This window comes from Furipterus horrens, unplaced genomic scaffold (genome assembly GCF_987537825.1).
Source record: "Furipterus horrens unplaced genomic scaffold, mFurHor1.1.pri manual_scaffold_6, whole genome shotgun sequence".
Lineage (NCBI taxonomy): Eukaryota > Metazoa > Chordata > Mammalia > Chiroptera > Furipteridae > Furipterus > Furipterus horrens.
Window position 1 is genome coordinate 102,180,325 of NW_028327176.1, and position 22,119 is coordinate 102,202,443.

Genomic DNA, 22,119 nt, shown 5'->3' on the forward strand with positions numbered 1-22,119 from the left:
AACTACTCAATCATATCATCTCTCATAAAATTCAAGTGCAATGTCGTAACTTACAAGTGTTATAGACAGATTTGTCCAGACACAAGAAAAGATGCACATAAAATGGGAGGGAATTAACACTTATTACACACCAAGAAACTTACATATATTATCTCATTTTGTCACAATGAAAAAATAATATTATTCTCATTTGTAGATGTAAAAACTTAATGGACAATATATAAGCTCCAAAGAATATATGTTTGGAATAAATGTTTGAGAATCACGAGATACTGCCAAAACTTCAGTTAGACAACCAGCAATGAAATTTGAGACTATCAGCAGGACAAATCCTGTTTCAGACCTGTTGACTTAGATTTACTTGTACAAACAGCATTTGCTGAAGACAGGAAATAGGTGTAATATATATATATATACCTCTCTAACCTTCTCTTTTCACTTTCCTTTCTCCTACAGATAAAGCTGATACTTTACCTAGCTCTGAGAACCAACAGTAAGTGATAACTTCTTTACCTTAAGGTGAACATTTTATTATGCCAATATATTTATGTCTTGTCAGTAGTAAAATTGTATATAGTAAGTTAGTCTATGATTTGTAACACTTGATTGATAACTTTTATTAAGAGTAATAATTTTCAGTTATTATCCTCTTTTTAATCTAAGAAAGTAACATATAACTTTAACATTTCCAAAGCACTTTAATCAAATTTAACATCTAAATTAGTTTTCTACCTTTTACTCTAAAATAAGCAATATAATTCATTCCAATGTCTATGACTTTTGGAAACAAGTATACTAAAACTTCCTTTAATAGAAAAATAGAAACTATGGTTATATATGTGAGCATACTTCCACATATTAATAACTTTACTAATATTTACATATATGGATTTGTGTTAATATAGACATTAAATTAAGGATGAGAAGCTATTGTTAATAGTTTTAAATCCATCAAAACTATAGTACTGACCTTGAGGTTAAAAATATTCTATTAAAGATTATCAATATGAGATAAAATTTTCCCTATGAAATGTACTCAACTAAAAAAAGGAGGGACTTTTAGAAGTTTTCCAATAGAAAGTCAATCTACCTAGGCAGCTAAATTTGTATAAATAATTTAAAGATGATATCTGTTTTGTATATTTTATGTCAGGAAGCAATTTCCACGAAGAACTTTTTATTCTTAATAATAAGAAGTGATTCTGGATACATAGATAATAAAAGACCACAGAGTCACCTAATGACAACATGAGCTACCTCATAGAAAAAGGATTTTGCTTCTTAAATATTTTATTAATGCTTTTCTCCTTTATGGATGAATACTAAGCAGCAAGCTTAGGGAGAGAGGACTTATACTGTTGCCAGAGAAGATCTGGAGTTGCTTCTTCTCTAGTTAAAAGCAATACCAACATCTGCCTGGACGACTGACTAACTCTCTGAAGGAGAATCAAAGGAAATTAAACTGAAGGCATGTTTCAAGCTCAGAGCTACTTTCTATGGATGTGTTGTGAAGTCAGTCAGGGCCACTGAATTGAGCTCAGATTTGATGAAGTAAATCAGTAGGAAGAGTGTCAAAACTCCCAAGTAGTGTGTCAGTTGATACCGCTAAGAATTCCAGTGATGTTTAGTAAATTCCAGCAAAGGGGAGATAATTCATCCTTGGAAAAATATAATAAAAATTGCTTTTCAGGAACTGTCAAGGTGGTTATTATCATTTAGAAATCCTTACAGATTTCCTACATGTTAAAATCTAGAAAAATTTCAAACTTTGTATAGTGTCTGGGCTGCTTTCTATCTCACAGAGAAGTAGTGAGATGAAAGTGGTCAGCATGAAGAATAACTATTACACTGAGAGTTTGAAGATATTGCATCAGATACTTTCCTCTACTGTGATTAGTGCATAAATGTGTCTATACCTATGGTGTACACATCACACACACATATGTTAATGCTTTTAACCACCTGTTATCTGGTCTGTATTGTTTAAAACATTTCCATTCCCTCCTGTCAGTTTTGAGGGCTACGAAGTCATAGTGTCTGGGTTTATCCCCCAGTTCTTCTGTGTGCAAGTTTACAGCAGGTTGTTATTAAATCTCTGATCCTGTACTGCCCATCTGTAAACTGGGGTATTGAGTAACATCATCTAATATCTAGATTGTTATGAGTTTTAAATGAGCCCAGACAGAATGTCATTGTTATGTGTGTCTCACTTAGGGCAAAGTGGATGGCACTGAAAAGTTGCATATAAACTTTTTTGTATTTATAAATTTAATCCCAATATACTCACCTTTATAGGTGATACTTAAGAAGAATCTGATTTTATTTTTCCCCATATAGTGAGTTAATTTTTCTAACACTGTATACTAGGTAACCGGCTCTTCTTCTTAAATAGATTTTTATACTTGTTTGGTTTGTCTCTTCAATTTTTTATTCACCTCCCTTAGCCCATTTGTCTGTTCCTACAATAGTATCAAATTTTTGTCAACGTAAGTTTGAAGTCTATCTTATAACTAAATATAAAAAGATACCCAAATTAATTCTTCTTATAAATGATTTACTAAATTATTTGTATGTCAATCAGAATTTTTATTAGAATTATAAAGAATTTTCAAATTAGTTTAATTCAAATAGATGTCTTTATTATATTAACATATACAATTTAAGAGCATGGAAATATCTCTATTTAAGCAGACCTTTTTTTCTTTTTAAAATTTATCTTTCCTCAACCAAGAACATTTTTTCATTGCTTTTAGAGAGAGGAGGAGTGAGATAGGAAGGGAGAGAGAGAGACATCAATGTGAGATAGAAACATCAATCAGTTGCTTCTCGTTTGCGCCCAGACCTGGGATCATACAGGACCCAGGATCATAGACACCCAGACCAGTGATTGAACTTGCAACCCAGGCATGCACCCTGACTGGGAATCAAACCCGCAACCCTTAAGTTATGGGACAACACTCCAACCAACTGAGCCACACTGGCGGAGTCAATTTATGCAGATCTTTTATGTCTTTTACTAGGGTTTTGAAGCTTTCTCCAAAAAGGATTTTTTTAAAAAGTCTTGGCTATTTCATAGATACTTTATTGTTTTTTTTACTACTACAGGTAGTACCTTTCATTAAATCTTATCTTCTAGTTGAATGTTGCTGGTATATGGCAATAGTATTTTTGTAGGTTGATATTGTATCTAGCAAGCTTGTTGATTGTGGTGTATTCTCTAGATAGATGACCACTTGAAAATAGTATCTCTTCCCTTACAAGACTAATGTATATAATTTTTCTTTGTTTTGACTTTGATAAGGAACTCTCCACTTTGATGTTGAACAATAGCAGTGATTTTTTTTTCTTGTTCCCAATATTAAATGGAATGCACCTAGTTTCTCTAGTAACTATAATATTTGCTATAGATATTTAGTATAATGCCATGGCCAAATTAATGATCTCCTCTATTTTCCTCTGTTCTTTTTTTTTAGCTATAACTAAGGATTAAATTTAGTAAAATATTTTTGCCACATTATCTTTTTAGCCCATTCATGTGAGAAATTTGACCATTGAATTTTCTTATTTTGATGTAGTCTTGCTTCCTAATATAAACTTTACTTGATTATGATATTTTGAATATATTTTTGAAATTGAGGAGTTAATATTTTGTGAGGATCTTTGCATGCTATTTGTGAAATGAGCCTATATATTATGTACTATTATCCTCATCTGTTGGAGGAACCAATGCCAGAATAATTACCATTCATTGCTTTGGGAGGAAGTAGTCACACTCTTCTACACTCATACAACCCTAGGTGGTAGCCATGTAGAGTAGTCCACATGTCTTTATCTTCATTGGTTCTTGACACTTGCTGGAGGTTATGTTTCTATTATGATATCCAAAACAGGGGGCTCAATCTATTACCACAGAATTTCACAATAAAAGGGAAACAATGACTGTTATGAGGTAAAAGCAAGAACTGAAAGTCATTACTGGAACTACAGGATTAGGTCCGTCACTGTCTGAGGCTGCAACACCTTCCTCCAGTTTACATTCAACACACACACACCCATACATGCATGCTAGAGGTCATGAGAGACTTAATTCTCTCCAGATTTTCTCACTATCTTTTTGACACTTTCTTGGAAGCTGTGCTTCTTTTTTGTTTCTCTCATTCCTCAGAGTTCATGTTGGGCTGCTAACCAGAAACATGCCTGTATTGCCAGCCTGACTGCCATTGAAGACTAAAAGCTTACTTTTTAAATGGTCCCTTTTATGAACTCTCCTCTTAAGAACTGAGCAAATTATCCCTAGCTTATCATTTCAAAATCCTTATATCCACAAAGTGGACTTTTAAAGAAGGGTATGCTGGTATAATTTTTGTAAATACATAGTCCCTCTCTATATTGCAGTTCACTTATCATCGCCTCACTGTATCGCGGGATTTTAAAAAATATTATATTTAATTATTTATCGTGGACTTTTCTCTGTATCGCAGGATTTTGCGGTACTGTATACGTATGTTGTTAAAGTTACATAGGTTTAAGAGTGTAAAATAAATGTAAGGTTCCTACTTTGCAGGGGGGTCTAGAGCATAATACCTGTGATAAGTGAGGGAATACTGTATGTGGTTTTAATCAGTTAATAAGCAGTGATAGGTCACTATTTTCTTTTTCAAGTGAATGTCTCAAACGTAGTGGTGGCCATAACAACAGTGTGAAGAAGCAGCAGTATGTTACAATTTAATTGTATCATTTACATTTGTGCTTTAGAAATACACAGCTTGCTCTATGCTGTCTGTAATTGGACGGTAGTAAACCATCAACATTAGGAACTGTACATCGTTTAAATCTCTGGATTTGGCTTTTCTCTAATCACAGTTAAGAGAAATTACTAATCTCTTTGAAAAATAAAAATTACAAATGGCAGAGTGGAAAACTGTATAAAAGGAGAGTCTTGGTGACCAGCATTGGTAAAATAACTATTTTAAGGGAAATTGTTTTAAAAGAATCTAAAGTTTGCCCCTAAGTAATTAGCAGAGGAAATGTGAAACTACACACATTTGGAAATTGTCTACATGAAAGTAGATGACAGGAAGAAACAGTTATTTACCTAATTATTTCTAATGCTTTCTGTGGGACTCTAGTTAATGAAAGTAAAATAAAAAGTATTCTCTCAGCACCTGAGAAAGAGAAATGGTGAAGCTAAATGCTTTGGTCTTCCAGCTGATACTGGATCTTAATCATATTTACCTCATTTCTAATACTTCCTTAGACCTGTGTTATATAGATCCTCCCTGTCCTTTTTCAAAACCATTGAAATTCGTCAGGGCAAAAGAAAATAAAACTTTAGCCTCCACTTCTGCACATATGGGAAAGTCCAAATACCTCCCACTCTGGGTACTTGAATAATGGGCTCCCCTAATGGTATGTTAAGGCTTTGAGGATGGGCAGGAATACTATCTTGTTCAGTTGCTCATGTTTAGCAATATCTAGCATACTATCCTAGTTAGAGTATGTAAAATTTGATGAATGTCTGTTATAGAAAAGAACAATATCTGATTGCCATTAACTTGCAAAAAATAAGAGGAAGAAGAATCTGTTTCCCTCTGTTGCTCTCAAACCCCACAGGAGACCTACTGGAGGCAATAGCCAGAGGGATAGGCATGCCCAAGGACATCAGTCTAACAGAGAGTTCTCTGGGACTGAAATCTTCTGTAGCTCCACCACCGAACAAGTACTGTTTAGCCAGAGGCATTTAAAAGAATGTGAGATGTTATTCTTCCTTTTCCAAATGCACAGTCTAATTATGAAAAAATTTCCAATGTACACGAAGGAATTGGGTGGGCTTTATTTTTGAAAGATTTGTATTTATTTTTAGAGAGAGGGTAAGAAAGGGAGAAAGAGAGAGAGAGAGAGAAACATCAATGTGAGATTGGTTGCTTCCCATAGCAGCAACCTAGGCATGTGCCCTGACTGGGAATTGAACCAGTGACCCTTTGCTTTGCAGGAAGACACCCAGCCAACTGAGCCACACCAGTTAGGGCTTGGTGAGCTTTAAATGTTCCTATCCAGGGACAAGATCCAGGTTTTTTGAGTTAGCCTGAGAGTTTCTTTGTAGAGAGAGACTTTGAAATCTTCTTGAAGGAAGTGACTAGAATCCATGTTTGAGGATTAACATGATCAAAGACATAAAGGGGATATCAGAGGAAAAGATAATGGAAGTATAAGTAGGGAATATATCTTGATTAAAGTAATGGAATAAAGATTATCTAATGAACGATGTCACAGGTAGGGTTCCCAAGGCCAATGATCAGAAAATAGGAGATGCAAGAAGTTTATTAAGGAATCCCTATGAAGGGAGCAGAAGAAAGTAAGATTGGGCAAAGTTAAGAAATCAAGCTGTGTTGTAGTCTCATTGTAGGCTTCAGCCAACCAACTACTTTAGAGTGGTTCTGAAGCTGAGATGATGTTTCAGCATTATATGTAGTTGGAGTGAAAATGTCAGGCCTTTACACCCCAGGGTGCCCTGGGAAGAGAGCACAATCTTGGACCACATGGCTATCTTCAGCAGATGCTATCCCTGAGATTTATGCTGGCAACACTCCCAGCTAAGGAAGAAAGCATCCCAAATGATAATAAAAATAATATTGTTAATGCTAAGACTTGTATGTATATGGTGATTTTTAAATGCTTTAAATTCTTTAATTTTTTAATCTTTAAACTTCACAAAACCCTACGAGATGACCTCATATTTTAATTTGACAAATGAAGACTTTCATATATTTAAAGATGAGCCAGGTAAAAGAACACCAATGACAACAATAACAAAAACTCAGGCTTCCTAATGCTTGCATTGTTCTCGTTATCATAATACAGGTGCCAAAGTTCAGATGTGCTTAATAGGGAACCAGGTATCTCTGAGAAATACAGTGCTCTTTTTGACATTCAATGTATGTTCGCTTTATACAGAAATAAGTTCATTTTTCTTTCTATGTTTTTCTTCTTAGTCTTCAAATTTTCAGTGTTCTTCACCTCTTCCTCTGTTCTACCTAAAAACTACAATTAAACAAAATCAACCTTTTCCTATTGCTATGAGTGAAATTTTAACTGCAAAGAAGAGCTTAAATTTGAAAAAGATTATAGAAACACCTATATAATTTGTATTCATTATAGAACCCTTACAGGAATATGGTATCAATTTTGTGATTTCTATTTCAATGTCCTTCCTTCCCTTTCTAGTTATTCAATGGACAAAGTCACTTTATTAAAATGCCAACAAAGTCCTTCATTAGTTCAACAAAGTAACATGAATAAAACTTATCATAATGGGTTGTTTTCAACTCAAAATGGACATCCTAGGAAAGTGTTATTTGAGCTCTTAGTGTCTTAGGGGTGTTATTTTATAGCTGAAGGTCAATATTTGGCTTAATTGTTAGTATTGTGTTAATTTTTAAAAAATTTTCTCAAACATATTGAGCAATCTACCGCTATTAATCGGTTGCCAAAAGATTGATAGTAATGTATGACTATTTTTTATTAAGGCAAAGTGTTCACTTTTTGAAACCTCATGCCCCCAAAATGTATACTATAGTTTAGTGGGAAATGAATATTGAGGTTAAAAGAAATATTGGGTTCTGTCTCAGCTATATGCTAACTAGCAATGAGAATGTCAGAGGGTTGATTAATACCTCTATGGCTCTGTTCTTCTCTTACTTGGACATCATAATGCCAAAGCTCTTAGCTATACCATGTTTTAAAAAAGCAAGATAATGGTTTTCACAAAATCAGAGGCACTTTTCCAAAAGTTAATCTCTTTGGAATAAAGATATTTCCTTTTTGTAATTACTATAACATAAACTTATTATAAAAAATGAAAAAAGAATGTCTTATCACATGAAGATAAATGCATTCTCTTGTACTTCTGATTAATATTGTTTGTTCTTTGCCTGTTTTTTTGTCTGAGTATTAGTTTTCTGTGAGAAAGGGGTGAGGTCCTGTTCCTTTTACTGTCCTTCAGAAGAATCGTAATGTACTTATTTCCAGATCTCCCTACATATCTAGATCATCAATACCACTATGGAATGAAATTTTTCTTCTGTTACCTTATCTTAAAATACCTGTGTCATAGAGTTTTTGTCATATGCTCATGAAGGAAGCAAAGCTGCCTTAAGATATGGATGCTGGGTGGCCGTTGGAGGCACCCTGCCATCTCAGCGCCTTGCTCACGCGTATGCACTGGAATGCAGATCTGTAGCTCCAGAAGATTTCAAATTGCTACGTGCTATGGACCTTGTAACAGTCTTGAAAGATAACGTAACCCTCAAATGTTAAATATGAGCATGTATATGAGTCTGCCTGTGTTACCATGACAGATTACCGGAGACGGGTGGCTTGAACAACAAATATTTATTTTCTCACAGGTCTAGAGGTTAGAATTCTGAGACCAAGGTGCAATATGGTCAGTTTCCGCCAAGATTCCCCTTCTCGGTTTACAGGCAGCCACCGGCTTCTCACTGCATTCTCGCGTGGCCTCTTCTCTGTGTGTGCAGAGGAGAGAGAGAGAGAACACAAGCACAAGTGCAAGTGCACTCCGTGGCGTCTCCTTATATGAACACTAATGCTATCAGATCAGGGCTCATCTTTATGTGCTCATTTAACCTCAATTATCTTTTAAAAGCCAAAATACAAATATTGCCTCACAGGAGATTAGAACTTCAACATATCAATTTTGGGAGTGCACAAACTCTTATTCGTAACAGGAGACTAAAGATCTTTCATGTAGTATTTGGTGGTTTTTTTTTTTTTATTTAACTTTGAAGAATATGGATTTTTCTTGTCACAAAACCATCATAAACATAATTTTATTTCTAATATACACTAATAAGGGGATGTTTTCTAATTTATTTAGAAATTTTATCTCCCTGTTATTGAGCATGTAATTAATTGGCTTACCCTTATAAATATGAATGTGCTAAAAAAATGTATGCCTAAAGTTTTCCCAGTATATATTACTTCTTCAGGATTCCAAGAAGTTGAATTAGTGAAGCAAAAAATGTAAGCATATTAATACAGATGAGTTGGTAAACTCTTGGAAGTGATTTTCTGTTTTTAGATCCAAAAGGAGAGTATCACCTTTTTTGGAATTTGAGGCAATGTAATAATAATAATAATAATAAAAAGATTTGAGTGGAAAGGAATGACAACAAATGGACAGAACTATGGAGAGTGGTTGAAAATTGTTGTTGTCATTGTTGTTTTTTTAAATCACTGCTTTTTAGTAAATTTACCTAGGGTTCTCAGAATGGCAAGTATATAAGGCAGAAGAAAGAAATGGCACATGCTAACTGGTAAATTGAAGAGATGCTAATGAGGGAATATTTATAAAGAAAAACAATAAAAATTATTTAAAAAAAGAAAGTAAAGCAGCATTAAGGAAACGAGCAAGGACTAGTGCAGTAGTATCCCCATAATCAAAACAGTGGGGAGCTATTATTACCCATAAACGGGCAATGTGAAGAAACCATTCCTAGAACTTCAAAAAGTTGCTGCATAGACAAAACTGTGGACGTAGGCTGGAAATGGGTAGTGTAACTTTAAAATTTACAGGTGTACTACTTCAAGAGCTTTGTCAAGTACATTCATTTGTTCTTCACCATTCCCATTAGAAAAGCTTGCTTCTGGGGCTGAATCCATTAGAATTCTCCTGGCATCCTGTGACAAATCTGCTCTTGTTATGTTACTAATGAATTTGAGATAACATATCACAAGTTTTATTCTTCCTGTGTTCTTCAGAAGTTCATGCACCAATGCAGGTCTTTGTTCCTTTTGTTTTGTTTTCCCAGCAATGGCATTATTCCCGGTGTCGCTGTTCCTGGCTGCAGTGTTGCTTCCATTCTTTCCTGCACATGGACAGGTACGATTGAGTTTGAAAATATTTTCAGAAGAGTTCAAGCAACCTTGAAGGACAGCAGCTACTAGATCAATTTTCAAAAATAAAAAGAGATAGAGCTTCTTGTAGGTCACAAAGTATGGTAACCCCTAAAACATGAAGGTATTTAATACTCATGATAGTCAGAATTGAGATCTGCATAAATATAATATATAGCAGACTTCAAAGACAGTTTAAAAAGGAAGGCAAAATTTCTCATCAATAATTTTAATACGGATTGCATGATGGAAGCATATATTTTTAATATGCTTTAAAATATAGCATATATTTAAATATATAATATAGTTATATGTACATTTAAATATACAACACATACATTTAAATATATAATAAATATCAATTTAATATGTTTATTATTTTCTTTTGTAAAGTGTCCACAAAAAATTAAATTTAAAATTACATGTGATGGTTTAATTATTTTTTCTGTTGACATCACTGGTCTATGGGTTTAAAAGCTAACAAAATTCCTCCTACCCCCAGATCTTGTTTAATTTGCTGTCATTTAATCCATGTCAATGTCATCTCCACTGAACATTAACAATTTGTTCATATAACCTCAAACTAGGAAAACTTCTTCATATATGTTGCCACATGTAATTTTCATAGTTACTATGTGAGAATAGTTATACCTATTTTTAATTTTAAAAAATTTACTAGCGATATCAAGCATCGGGATTTCTTCATAATTTTTACAATTAAGTTGTATAAAATAAGATGTTCTAATTATTTCTAATTTGTTGCTTCACATTAATAATCCCAAGAGCAGTATCAGTTTTTCTCTTCAACTGATGTGTGGGTTTTTCTGATCAGAAATCTTCTGGTTGTGAGGAGCCTGGGTCCCTGCTCTCTGTTCCCACCCCCTTCCTTGTCTTTGGGTGTATAAGGTTAGCTAGGACCCCTCAGACCAGAGGATTCTGACCCTGGATCAGAGCTCATTTAGCATTCAGACATGAAGTCATTGTTAGTCAAATTTGCAATCTGAAGATAATACATTCATCACCAAGAGCTTCATTCAAGTAGTTTTCTGTTTTCCCAACTTCATTCCTAAGGATTTTCTTTCAAGGCCACTTTCAATCCTCTGTTACTTTTCTCATCCATCTCCGGATTTTCATTTATAAATTTATTGAAAACAGAGATACAATTAGATCTTTTTTACCACTAAACATTTGCTGATGCTCTACATTCCTCTTTCCAGTGTGGTTTTCTATGCCTTCTCAAAATGCCTAGAAAACACTAATCATCTTTCAAAACCCCAATCCAGACCATCTTTTGTGAAGCCTTTCCTAAACTCAATCAAGAAAAATTGATCCCTTTTTCCTCTATATCTAGTAGATCCTGCCAATTATTTTATTTGTCATGTAGTATTATACTCATTTATGTCATATTGCCTTTCCTGTATAAATTCTTTAAGTATAAATAGATACCATATTTTATCCATTCATTTTATTCTCCACTTTTCATATTTCTCATCACCTAATAAAAGCTTTGTTAATATTTATTCAAAAAGAGAGAAAGGCATGTCTTCTTCAGTAGAATTTTTATTTTCAAAGCAAGGTGGAGTAAGAAGCAAGAAATTATACTTCTCCTTTCTCAGGGGCCAAATTTTGATATGCTTTGAAATGAAACTATTTTAAGGAGGTATTTGAGAGCTAATAGGACATATACAGAGATGTGATTTTATGCTTTGATCAGCCACTGTTAATATTTCATATGTGCATCCTTTCCAATTTAAGAATCAGTAGCTAAGAATGTGTCGGATCTGTGGGTACATTGACATTCATTCTTGGTCTCTGTCCTTAGGAACATACAAGCAGGTGGATGAAATGGACTCATAAGTAGATAGTGGCAATAAAATATGGTCAGACCTATGTTTGCAGTATTTGGAGAGGTTTGAAAAAACTCAGTATTTGTGGGAAGAGAGAATAGCTTATTCCAGAGTATCAGGAAAAATCAATAAAGGGCCCTGTTCTGTTTTGACTTTTAACTTCAACATCTTGCTCATGCTCTTATAACACCACATTCTTCTGTAAATTTAGGTCATCAGATTGTATAAACCTTATGGAACAATCTCACACCTTACTCTACCTCTAGACACCCCCCTACACACACACCCCTCAAAGATATACAAAAAAATATGAGCATGTAATTTAACATCTTAATTATATTTCTGTTACTAAAATAAATGAAGTCATCAATAGTCCATTAATTGGATGGTTTTGCTCCCTCCAAATTGCCTTGGAGATATGTTTAAAATTATAAAACTGTTTTTTGAGTAATTCTATAAAATTTGCTACATAATAGGAAGAATCATTTACTAGAGTTGGACTGGGCCTAAACATTTTTTCTTTAAATACAAGTACCATGACAGGTCAAAATTCCTTTTAAAATTTGCATGAGCCACCTGTCTCTACTCTTAGCACTCCGTTGCTGTAGCCTGATTGTGAATGAGAATGCCTTAATCATTCCCATCTTAAAACATTGTCATTACATTATCACTTATATGTCTGGAAAAAATCACAGGAAGACATTTTTTAATACTAGAAAGTGCTATTTGTGGCCTCAGAGGTGTTTTTAATTGCATGACTAAAACTACATCCAAACACTCAAAATTTAATACTATTTCCTTCCTATTTAAAAATCATAGCTTTGGTTCAGATTCATTGGCAATGCATAACAATTAATATTGGTTTGAACCAAGCACCTTTTTCCTGTCCTCATGTGAGGGCATGCTTACTGATTTTAGATAGAAGAGAAGGGAGAGACAGAGAGAAAGGGAGAGAAACATGGACGTAAGAATGAAACATTGATCAGTTGTCTCTCATACATGCCCCGGCCAGGGACTGAATTGCAACCCAGGCATACGCCCTGACCGGGAATTGAACTGGCAACTTTTCGCTTTGTGGGATAATTCCCAGCCAACTGAGGCACACTGGCCTGGGCTGAACAGAACATTTTAAAAATAAGCTTTGTTCTTTTGAATTGATTTATTCACTCAAATGCAATTTTTAAAACTTTAAAAAAATAAATCTAATTTGATTTTCCTTTAGGCTCTACATCTTGATGCTTTGTCAACCACCCAAAAAGAAGTACAACATGAGATTGTAAATAAACACAATGACCTAAGGAGATCAGTCTCTCCACCTGCCAGTAACATGCTGAAGATGGTAAGAGGCGGTAACAAAAGGAAAGTGGCTTGAGGAGGTGTGATAAGCAGACTCTCAGTAAATAAGATTGCTTAAGACATTTGTGATAGGAAGTTCTATGTTATTTTATTAAAGCTTTGTTATTGACATGGCAGAAATACTTTTTTCATTCCACATTCTATTTTTGCTTATTAATTGTATATCATCCTACTATTATATGTTCACAAGAATAATACAATCTGACAGAATTGATTCACTATCATATCCATTTCAGAGTTTCCCACTTTGTGAATGAAATTTCTCTTCCAATATATAATATGTAATTATATAATATATAATTTGCATACAATTTTAGGATACTCACGGAGCCCTGCAGTTCATTCTTGAACCCTGGCCCTGATGTTAGTGTGCGCCTTCTGACCTTGATAAATTGACCTTTAGACACTTTTACTGGGCATTTTCTGTTCATTTTGATCCAAAACAATTTTCCAAAAAGTTCTCTGACTGTAGGTGACTCCCTGTCCAGTCCCTCTTTGTACAGTCGGGTGACCTACAATATCATCATTGACATCATACTTATTATTAATGTCTATTCCACCTAAGTTTCACCTTACACCCTAGACTTTTCCTCTAAGACATATTGTTAGTTGGAGAAATTGAATTTTTGCTGAAGGAATTAGGAATGAAGTATGCCATCTTAGTATTATAGAAAAAATAATCTTAATATATCTACATGTTTATTGTATTTAGAAGACCACTGCTAAAAGTCTGTAGGTGTTCCTGCTGAGCTATCATACATAGACTATTCACTATCTCAGATTTCATAGTTCTTTAGGGTAGCCATACTATCTATATTTCTTTAAGAAACAGAAAAGGTCACATCAAAAATATGTCTTTGATTATAAGGATAATCAAAATATGCATGTGTCAATCAACCTACCAATCTCATTACAAAGCTTATGCTCCTTTGTGATCTGAGTCATTAGGTGTATATCATTTTCTCCCCCTTTGTTTTAGGAATGGGACAGAGAGGCAGCAGCAAGTGCCCAAAAGTGGGCAGACATGTGCATTTATAAACACAGTAAAGGACGCACTCAAGCAATCGGTATGTACACTGATAAATTTTTACTGAGAAGATGAAAAAGTAAAATAATAAGGGGCCATTTTTTTGATATCTCATTAAGAAACTTTTATGGATAAATTTGCTTCTAATGCTGCCTTTTTCAAGTTAAAGTATCTCTGTGAGATAAAACTCTGACACCACCTTGTGCTTATGCTTTTATCTTTTACAAAAACTGTCTCACAGAATATCACATTTGTACCTCTCAACCATCTCACTGTCAGCAGGAATATAATTGCTACGAAGTATTATAGTTTGGACTCTCTTTAAGTAGCATGTAGACATTACATTTCAAGCCATCCAAACATAAATATGAATTTCAAGGTTTGAAAAATACATTGAAATGTTTCTGGGCTGCAAAGCACTTTTATTCTAATTCTTTGAGGAGAAGTTGGTCTGTGACATTCTGATTTGTTGATTAAAGAGAGACCCATAAACTTTGAAAATAGTGTCCCTCCTAGTACCATCTGCTTCATGCTTGGGACTTGTAAAGACTAAGGTTTTTTTCAAAGTTTACACAATGTAACAATGCTAAGCTTTATTAAAATTGCTATAAATGAAGAGTTTCTGGTAAGTGTTGGTGAGAACAGTATTATGAGTTTCTTTCTGCCTCCAGCAAGTGAACAGTACCCAACTGAGAGCATGAGGCACATTCATGAAGAATTTACTGTGTAAATGAATGTCTCTAGGGAGAGCAGATGTTAAAGAACGAGGATTTCATCTACTCACAATTTGCAGTTGAGACCAGCTTCAATATATTGGATACATCTGGCTTTTATTCAGCTTATAGCTGACAAGAAACTCTGTAGGCATTAATCAGCAGTTAGCATCTATGGGCACTATGTGTGAAGAGGAGTGTATCTACTCATAGATAGATAAAGTGGTAGATAGTTGAATAGAGAACTAGATTTCCTACTCTCTCTCTCTCAATTATATATATATAAATATAGATAGATATAGATAGATATAGATAAAGATATATAGATATAAAATTGCATTTCATTGCATGCTCTTTTGCTTTCCTCATGAATTATCTGTTTCTTCTTAGGTCAAAGGAAGTGTGGTGAGAATCTCTTTATGTCAAGTGACCCTACCTCATGGTCAGATGCAATCCAAAGCTGGTTTGATGAGGAAAATGATTTTACCTATGGCGTAGGGCCAAAACATTCTGATGCAGTGGTTGGACATTACACCCAGGTAAGGGAAACAAGTGGGAAAAAATTTTTCTGTAAATGCCCTAAAAAAAAAAACTTCTCCAAATTTTGACTGATTCCAATATTGAATCTGGGGGAAGAGCTCAAGTTAGTAAAGGATAGTTTTCACATTTTATGGGTATTTTAACTGCAAGCTGTCATTTGTCAAAAGCCTGCAGACTCTCAGTAGGGAAACATACTCTGTATTTTTTGAATAGTCTAATTGGATAAAGTAGTATATATACATGAAAATGTACTATTTTTAAAAAATTTTACTTTAATTCAATAATTTAAATATTTTCATAAGGTATATGAAATCATATCAGTAAAATTCTTCCCTATTTTTTATTTCCTATTATTTGTTTTGGATATTTCCTTCTCTAATGTACTCACTTCTTCACTTATGGGCGTGTAGGTTGCTTGGTACTCATCTTACCTTATTGGATGTGGAGTTGCCTATTGTCCCAATCAAAAAACTCTAAAATACTACCATGTTTGCCAATATTGTCCTGCGTAAGTATATACTTTCAAATTTGTTGTCAATGATTCCATCAGTAATTTAATATTTTAAAGTTATCATGTAATAGACAACCCAGACTGAAAAAGCATGCTTCAGCGAAGGGGAGAGATAAGTTTTTTAAAAGCTTTTCTAAATTTGAGACACAATCAACTTCTCAGAAAAAAAGACCAACATCTCAGTTTCAACTATAATATTCCAAAGCTGTTCTCCCTCATGATTAAAATTATTTGTCTTCCCTCTCAATTGCTTTCCCAAGGTTCAGGGTTACCCCTTGGGTATATGTTATATGTAGTTCTTATATTTGCTACTGTCAGTTTTTATTAAATTCACATTCTAGAAAGTGAAAGCTTGATGGTAAGTCCAAGGATGAAGGTGAGGTAGAAAATGGTACTCAAATGTTTCTACTCCTGCTTATCTAAAATACTTCTAGTATACCATTAAGAACTAATTACATCTTGGGCCTCAAAGGGTTTTCAGGAAATCAGATATGCTTCAAATTGTCAAGAATAGGTAATATCTTGTCTTTGATTTTTAGAATTTAACACAAAATCTCTGAAGGAATCATCGAATAAAATCTTGATTTATAACAGGAAATATACCCCTTCCTCAAGCAATATGTTTGACTTATCCACAAAAATCTGATGAATATAGTGAAGATATATTTACAATATACAAGTTATTTTTAATGTTTGAAATTTCTTGCTAATGGAGGGAGAGTTTCCCCCACAAATCAAGCTTCCTATATGACTTATTTTAAAACTGTAGATAAGTTTGGTAATGTTGGGTTCCATTTTGAGAAGTATGACTTTCAAAGTTATTTTCCTGCCAACACTAGCTAGGGTTTAATAGAAAGAATTGAAGGGTCCTACCTAAGAGAATACACCCAAACTCACTGTCTGGCTTTGAGATGGGAGGCAACTGGAGCAAGTCGTCTGTCGTAAGAGTTGCAATGAATAATAAGAAAAGCAAGAGTGAGAGAACTTCTAAAATACTTTTATATCTATTTCACATTTTTTCCAAAAGCTCACACACATACATAACTATATCTTATGCAAGGAGACTGAAATTCAGATGCATTGCCTTGGGTCTTTGGACCACTAGGTCCAAATGAAACTTCGTCTCTGTTGTATTTTCAGATAATAGTAGCCAATGGGATAATAATTATCAATGAAGTGCAGGCTAGTCATTGTAAGACCACTATACCCTGGAAATCAGTGTTAATGAAACTATTCTTTCTAACATTCCCACTTTTAGTAAATATAAAAATCTCACATACAAAACCTCTAAACATTCAAAAACCTTTCTATCACACCCACCTTCCACAAAGTACTCGAAAATATTACCACCCTGTGTCTAGAGGTCAAAAATTATATTGGAGCATTACTTTCTCTAGTTTGTGTTGTAAAAATTATCAATAATTATAGTTTCCTTTTAAAATATAAAATTACATTCAACATTAAGTATTTTCCATAATGCAATGTCCTGTCCCAAGGACTTTCTATTATCTCTTTAGAGGATATGCTTTACTCCTGGTCAGCTCCACGGGGTGCACTGAGTTAGCAATTTGAACAAGTCTACTGAGAAATGAAGAGTGTTGCCACATTAAAATATACTCTCAAAACTTTAGACCCTATATATTCCATTTAAGTTGCTCAGAATGTGAGATTATGGTCAAGGAAGTGAGTGTTTGTGTGAATTATTACCTTACTTTGCATTGTTATCTGAGTCCACATTAGGAATATTAGTTTTTCAGGTGACATGCTTAAAACATTGAGTAAATATTCAGATACACATGGTGATGGATGCTACCCTTGGAGCATAAACTAAACCAAATTTTTAAAAAATGTTTGATGTGTCATATTTCAAATTTCAGTGGTAATAAAGGTCAGAGTAAAAACACTCCCTACCTACCAGGAGTACCTTGTGCCAGCTGCCCTAATCACTGTGACAATGGACTATGCAGTAAGTTTGAACTAATTAATTTACTAGTATAGTTAAATGACCTGATATTTCTTCTTAAAAATTAGGAAATCTTCTGAATGGAGCCAACTTAAGCAATGCCTTCATGCAAAAGACAATAAAATTACTCAATAGAGTGTCTTTAAGCAAAAATCTTAAATCATTCAATATATATATGTATTATTTGCAATGAAAGTCTATTACCATATGTAACCTAAAGGAACTTCTATCATAGAAGTATATTTGTGACTACCTTGAACCCATTACATATTGGCATATATGAAAATGTTTTTGTGAAGATAATTTATTATAATTAAATATGAATTGATTTTCATCAAAGTTAATGTTATTATAGAAAGGTTGCGTTTTTATTTTATTTTATTTTATTTTTTTATCTTTATTTTTAACCCTCCCCCCATAAAGGTTGCATTTTTAAAAGAAAATATGTACAAATTTAAGGGTGTGAGATGAAAGAATATGGCTCACTCTGAATAGTCACACCAAATATAATCCCTTATATGCCAATGAGTTCATCATACTACATTCTTTATTTTTTTCTCACAGTATAGTTAGAATCAAGTTTAATTTACTAATCATTTGCACTCTTGTTTGCTATTAACTTTTATGCACTTTTAACATGCCTATCCAATCCGCATATGGTATTATTAGCTAACAGATGCTTCAAAGCTATTTTAACCAAAAAAAAAGTAAAATTAATATCATATATCTGATTTGATTTCCAGTGTTGTTATGAATTAATATACAAAGAGTTCGTGTTTTTGTTTAGTTGGGATGTATTATTAGAATAATTATGAGTAATACAATTGACCCATTAACTAAATTTTTTACTTATCAAATGCAGTCACCTGACTGAATTGTAGCATTCTTTCTGAGTAAAATACATAGCCATAATTTAAACATTGATGATATAAAAGCTATGAATTAACTAAAGAAGAAAACACTTCTATCTCCACTGAATACTATTTGTTAAGAAGTTTGGAATTTATCCTATTATAATAAGTAGCTAGTGGAAAGATTTTAGATAGAAGGGTGATGAGATCAGAACTGTGTTTCATAAGGAACTCTTGGCAGTAGTATGAAGATACAATTGGTTAAAAGGCACCTGAGAGACTTTGAGAAACATGGGTTCAAAAACAAATAGATGTCTCTACTGCACTAAGGTGAAATGAATGAAGAGCAATGGATAGTTTATGAGAGACAGGGAGAAAGTAGAATAGCTAGCATTTATTACCTATGCTTTTTAAGCACTGATAAAAAGTGGAGGGGAAAGAGGTAAGGTTGATTCCTAGTTCCTGGTTTGAATTATTTAGTAGTGGGGAATGCCATTTCTTGGAGATTGGGTGAATTGAGCTGGGCATTGGGACGGATATAAAGAAATACCAAGCTTGTAGGTAGGGTGATTAATTTAGTTTGAGATTTATTGAGGTTGTGGCCATTGAGGGATATCCAAATGGAAATGTCCAACAGCAATAATAAAACTCCTTTCTGTTTTATATTTTATGTTCACACCTTTTTATAACAACTCCTTACTCCTGAAAGAAAATCTAATGGCATTAAGAGTCTGGTGGCTGTAGTGTCCAATATACCTTTTTGCAATGATGGAGATGATCAGTGTTTGCACTATCCTATAAAGTAGCCCCTAGATACATTGGCTATTGAGCACTTGAAATGTAACTAGTACATGTCTTTGAGGACCTGAAATTTCAAAGTTATTTGATTAATTTAAGTTTAAATTTAAACAATCATATGGCTAGTGGCTATACTTTTAGATAGTGCAGTTTTAGAAAGATTTATTTAAGTTCATTTTACCCTGCTTTCTGAGGGAGGAAAGTTGGTCAATTATTTTAGAAACATTTGGAAAAGCTCGAGTTTAAAAAGAAATGATGCCTTAATCAGTAAATTTAACTAAGGAAACTTATGTGTCCCTCAGTATATGAAATGGCCATCAGAGTGTAATGAATGATGCCAACTTGTTTGCTCTATTCCCTCCTCCTCACTCATATGAAATTTATTGTTTGTGTTACTGCTGTGGAGGAAAATTATAATAAAGTGACTAATTTCCTTGTTTTTATTCCAGCCAATAGTTGCAAGTATGAAGATAATTATAGCAACTGTGAAGACTTGAGGAACCAAGTGGGTTGTGAACATGAAGTAACCAAGGAGCATTGCAAGGCTTCTTGCAAGTGTTCAGACAAAATTTATTAAATGCACAAAACAGACTGAACATGGCTAAGTGGGGGAGAGCCACATCTACTTACAGTTGACATTCATTAGCAAGGAAATCATAGACATGTTAGTTATAAATTTGACTCCAAATAGTAATCTTTTTTTCCATATCTGGTCTTAACTTTACAGATATCTCTTTCATCCAAAGAAGTGTTCACATATAGGGTTTCTAATTCCTCAACTGTCATTCATCCTTCTTCTAACTCATCTAGCTTCCATCCTTATAATTAAATTAATTTTTTCTTCCTAAGGTAACCCCAACCTTCATTTTTCCAAAATCAACATTAATTTTGCCAAATTTTTTTATTTCTATAAACAATAGAATATGACCACACCTTCCTGTTAAAACCTCTCTTTTTTTAGACAAATCTTCTTTAAAGAAGAATTTAATATAATATACCTAAATACTCTTGCCTCCAGAAGATAGAACTTATTCCCCTCTATTTTGAGTCTGGGCTGAACTTAGTGACTCATTTTCAAAAAATATGGAAAGAGAGAAATACAACTTTATAGTAGAGAAATCTAGCAGATGCCATCTTAAACAAGTGATCAAAATTAGCATCACCTGTAATGAGTCATGTGGACTCATGTACTTCTTCATATGATGGGATTAAAGGGCATTTCACTTCTGGGATATTTTTTCTAAAAACGTATAACCCAAGTTTCATCATGAGATAAAATATTAGACAAACTTAAATTAAGGGACATTCTACAAAATATCCCTAAAGAGGACTCTTCCAAACTGATAAAATCATGAGCAGTAAGGAAATTTGAAGAAAACATAGCAGACTAGAGGAGACTAAGCTAACATGAGAACTAAATACAATGTGGTGTTATGGATTGGATTCTGGAAACAGAAAAAAATGTCATTAATGGAAAAACTGGTGAAATCTGAAGAGCATCTGTAGTGTTTTTAATAGTAATGTTGATTTCTTAGTCTTTACAATTGTAGCAGGGTAATATAAGATGATAAGAGAATGGGAAACTGAAACTGGATGCAGAGTATATGGAAAATTTCTGTACTATCTTAGCAACATTTCTGTAAACCATAAAGATTCAAAATAAAGAGTGCATTTCAAAAGAAAATCTATTTTTCTTGGCTCCATGACACTTCATACTTGTTTTCTAGATTATCTGGTTATTCTTTATCATATTCCCTGCCCCACTGTTTGAGTTCTGCTATTCCACTGCTAAATGTTTGACTTCATCTTTTTCAAGAACTTTCACGTAATACCAATGATTGAGTTTGTCAGATCAAACTCACATACACTTTCAACGTCAAGCTCACTAATCATTTCAAGGATATTAGTCATGAGGCAAAGGCAAAACAGGGACAGGTCCAAGACTGCCAATGCAACTCCCAGATGCTGTTCTCTCCTTTAAAAAAAATGCATTTATTAATCTCTAAAATGATAGATTCCTAATTAGTCTACTTTCAAAACCTTCCCATAGACCTCTCAAGTAATGAGGATAATATTTATACTCAAACTGATAGTCAAGAAGCTAAATCATCTTTTCTATACTTGCCTATCTAATCTCACTTCAATACACCCTGCCTTAATTCTTATGCCTCCAAATTCAATTATCGTATTTAGTTCTCTCAAGAACCTCAAGATTATTTTTAGCACAGGGCATTTCTGTTCGCTATCAGCTCTGTCTGGAAGAGTCATCACTCTATTATATGTTAGGCTAGTGCCTTCACATTAAATGTCATTTTATCCAAGACATAACTTTGATACACTGGGTAGTAATTTATTCCTGCATTCAATAAATATTTACCAGAAACAATTATGACTCAGTTATTTTTGTTGTTGTTATTCTATTGTAGTTGTTCCAATTTTCTCCTGTTGTTCTCCCTTGCCCCACCCACACCCTACTTCCATAAACAGCCTCCACCCTGTTGTCCGTGTTCATTGACCTGTTCCTTGACTACACTCTTCCCATTCTTTCCCTTCTTATCCTCCTTCCCCCTTCCCTAGGGTCTCTATCAGTCTGTTCCTTGT

At 33.8% G+C, this 22,119-nt stretch overlaps 1 protein-coding gene across 2 annotated transcripts; it reads left to right on the forward strand.

The window, feature by feature from the left end:
• The first annotated feature begins 412 nt into the window (after positions 1-412).
• LOC150007126 (cysteine-rich secretory protein 3-like) lies at positions 413-21,206 on the forward strand. 2 transcript variants are annotated; one of them, XM_090282567.1, is made up of 8 exons: positions 413-493; positions 9,828-9,898; positions 12,982-13,098; positions 14,095-14,182; positions 15,246-15,394; positions 15,806-15,903; positions 17,784-17,872; positions 19,968-21,206. In XM_090282567.1, the coding sequence occupies exons 2-8, from the start codon at positions 9,830-9,832 to the stop codon at positions 20,093-20,095; spliced, it is 738 nt and encodes a 245-aa protein (XP_090138693.1). In that variant the 5' UTR covers positions 413-493; positions 9,828-9,829; the 3' UTR covers positions 20,096-21,206. The 2 variants fall into 2 exon arrangements, with proteins under 2 accessions (XP_090138693.1, XP_090138691.1); XM_090282565.1 differs by having other exon boundaries at positions 455-519.
• Positions 21,207-22,119: the final 913 nt, after the last annotated feature.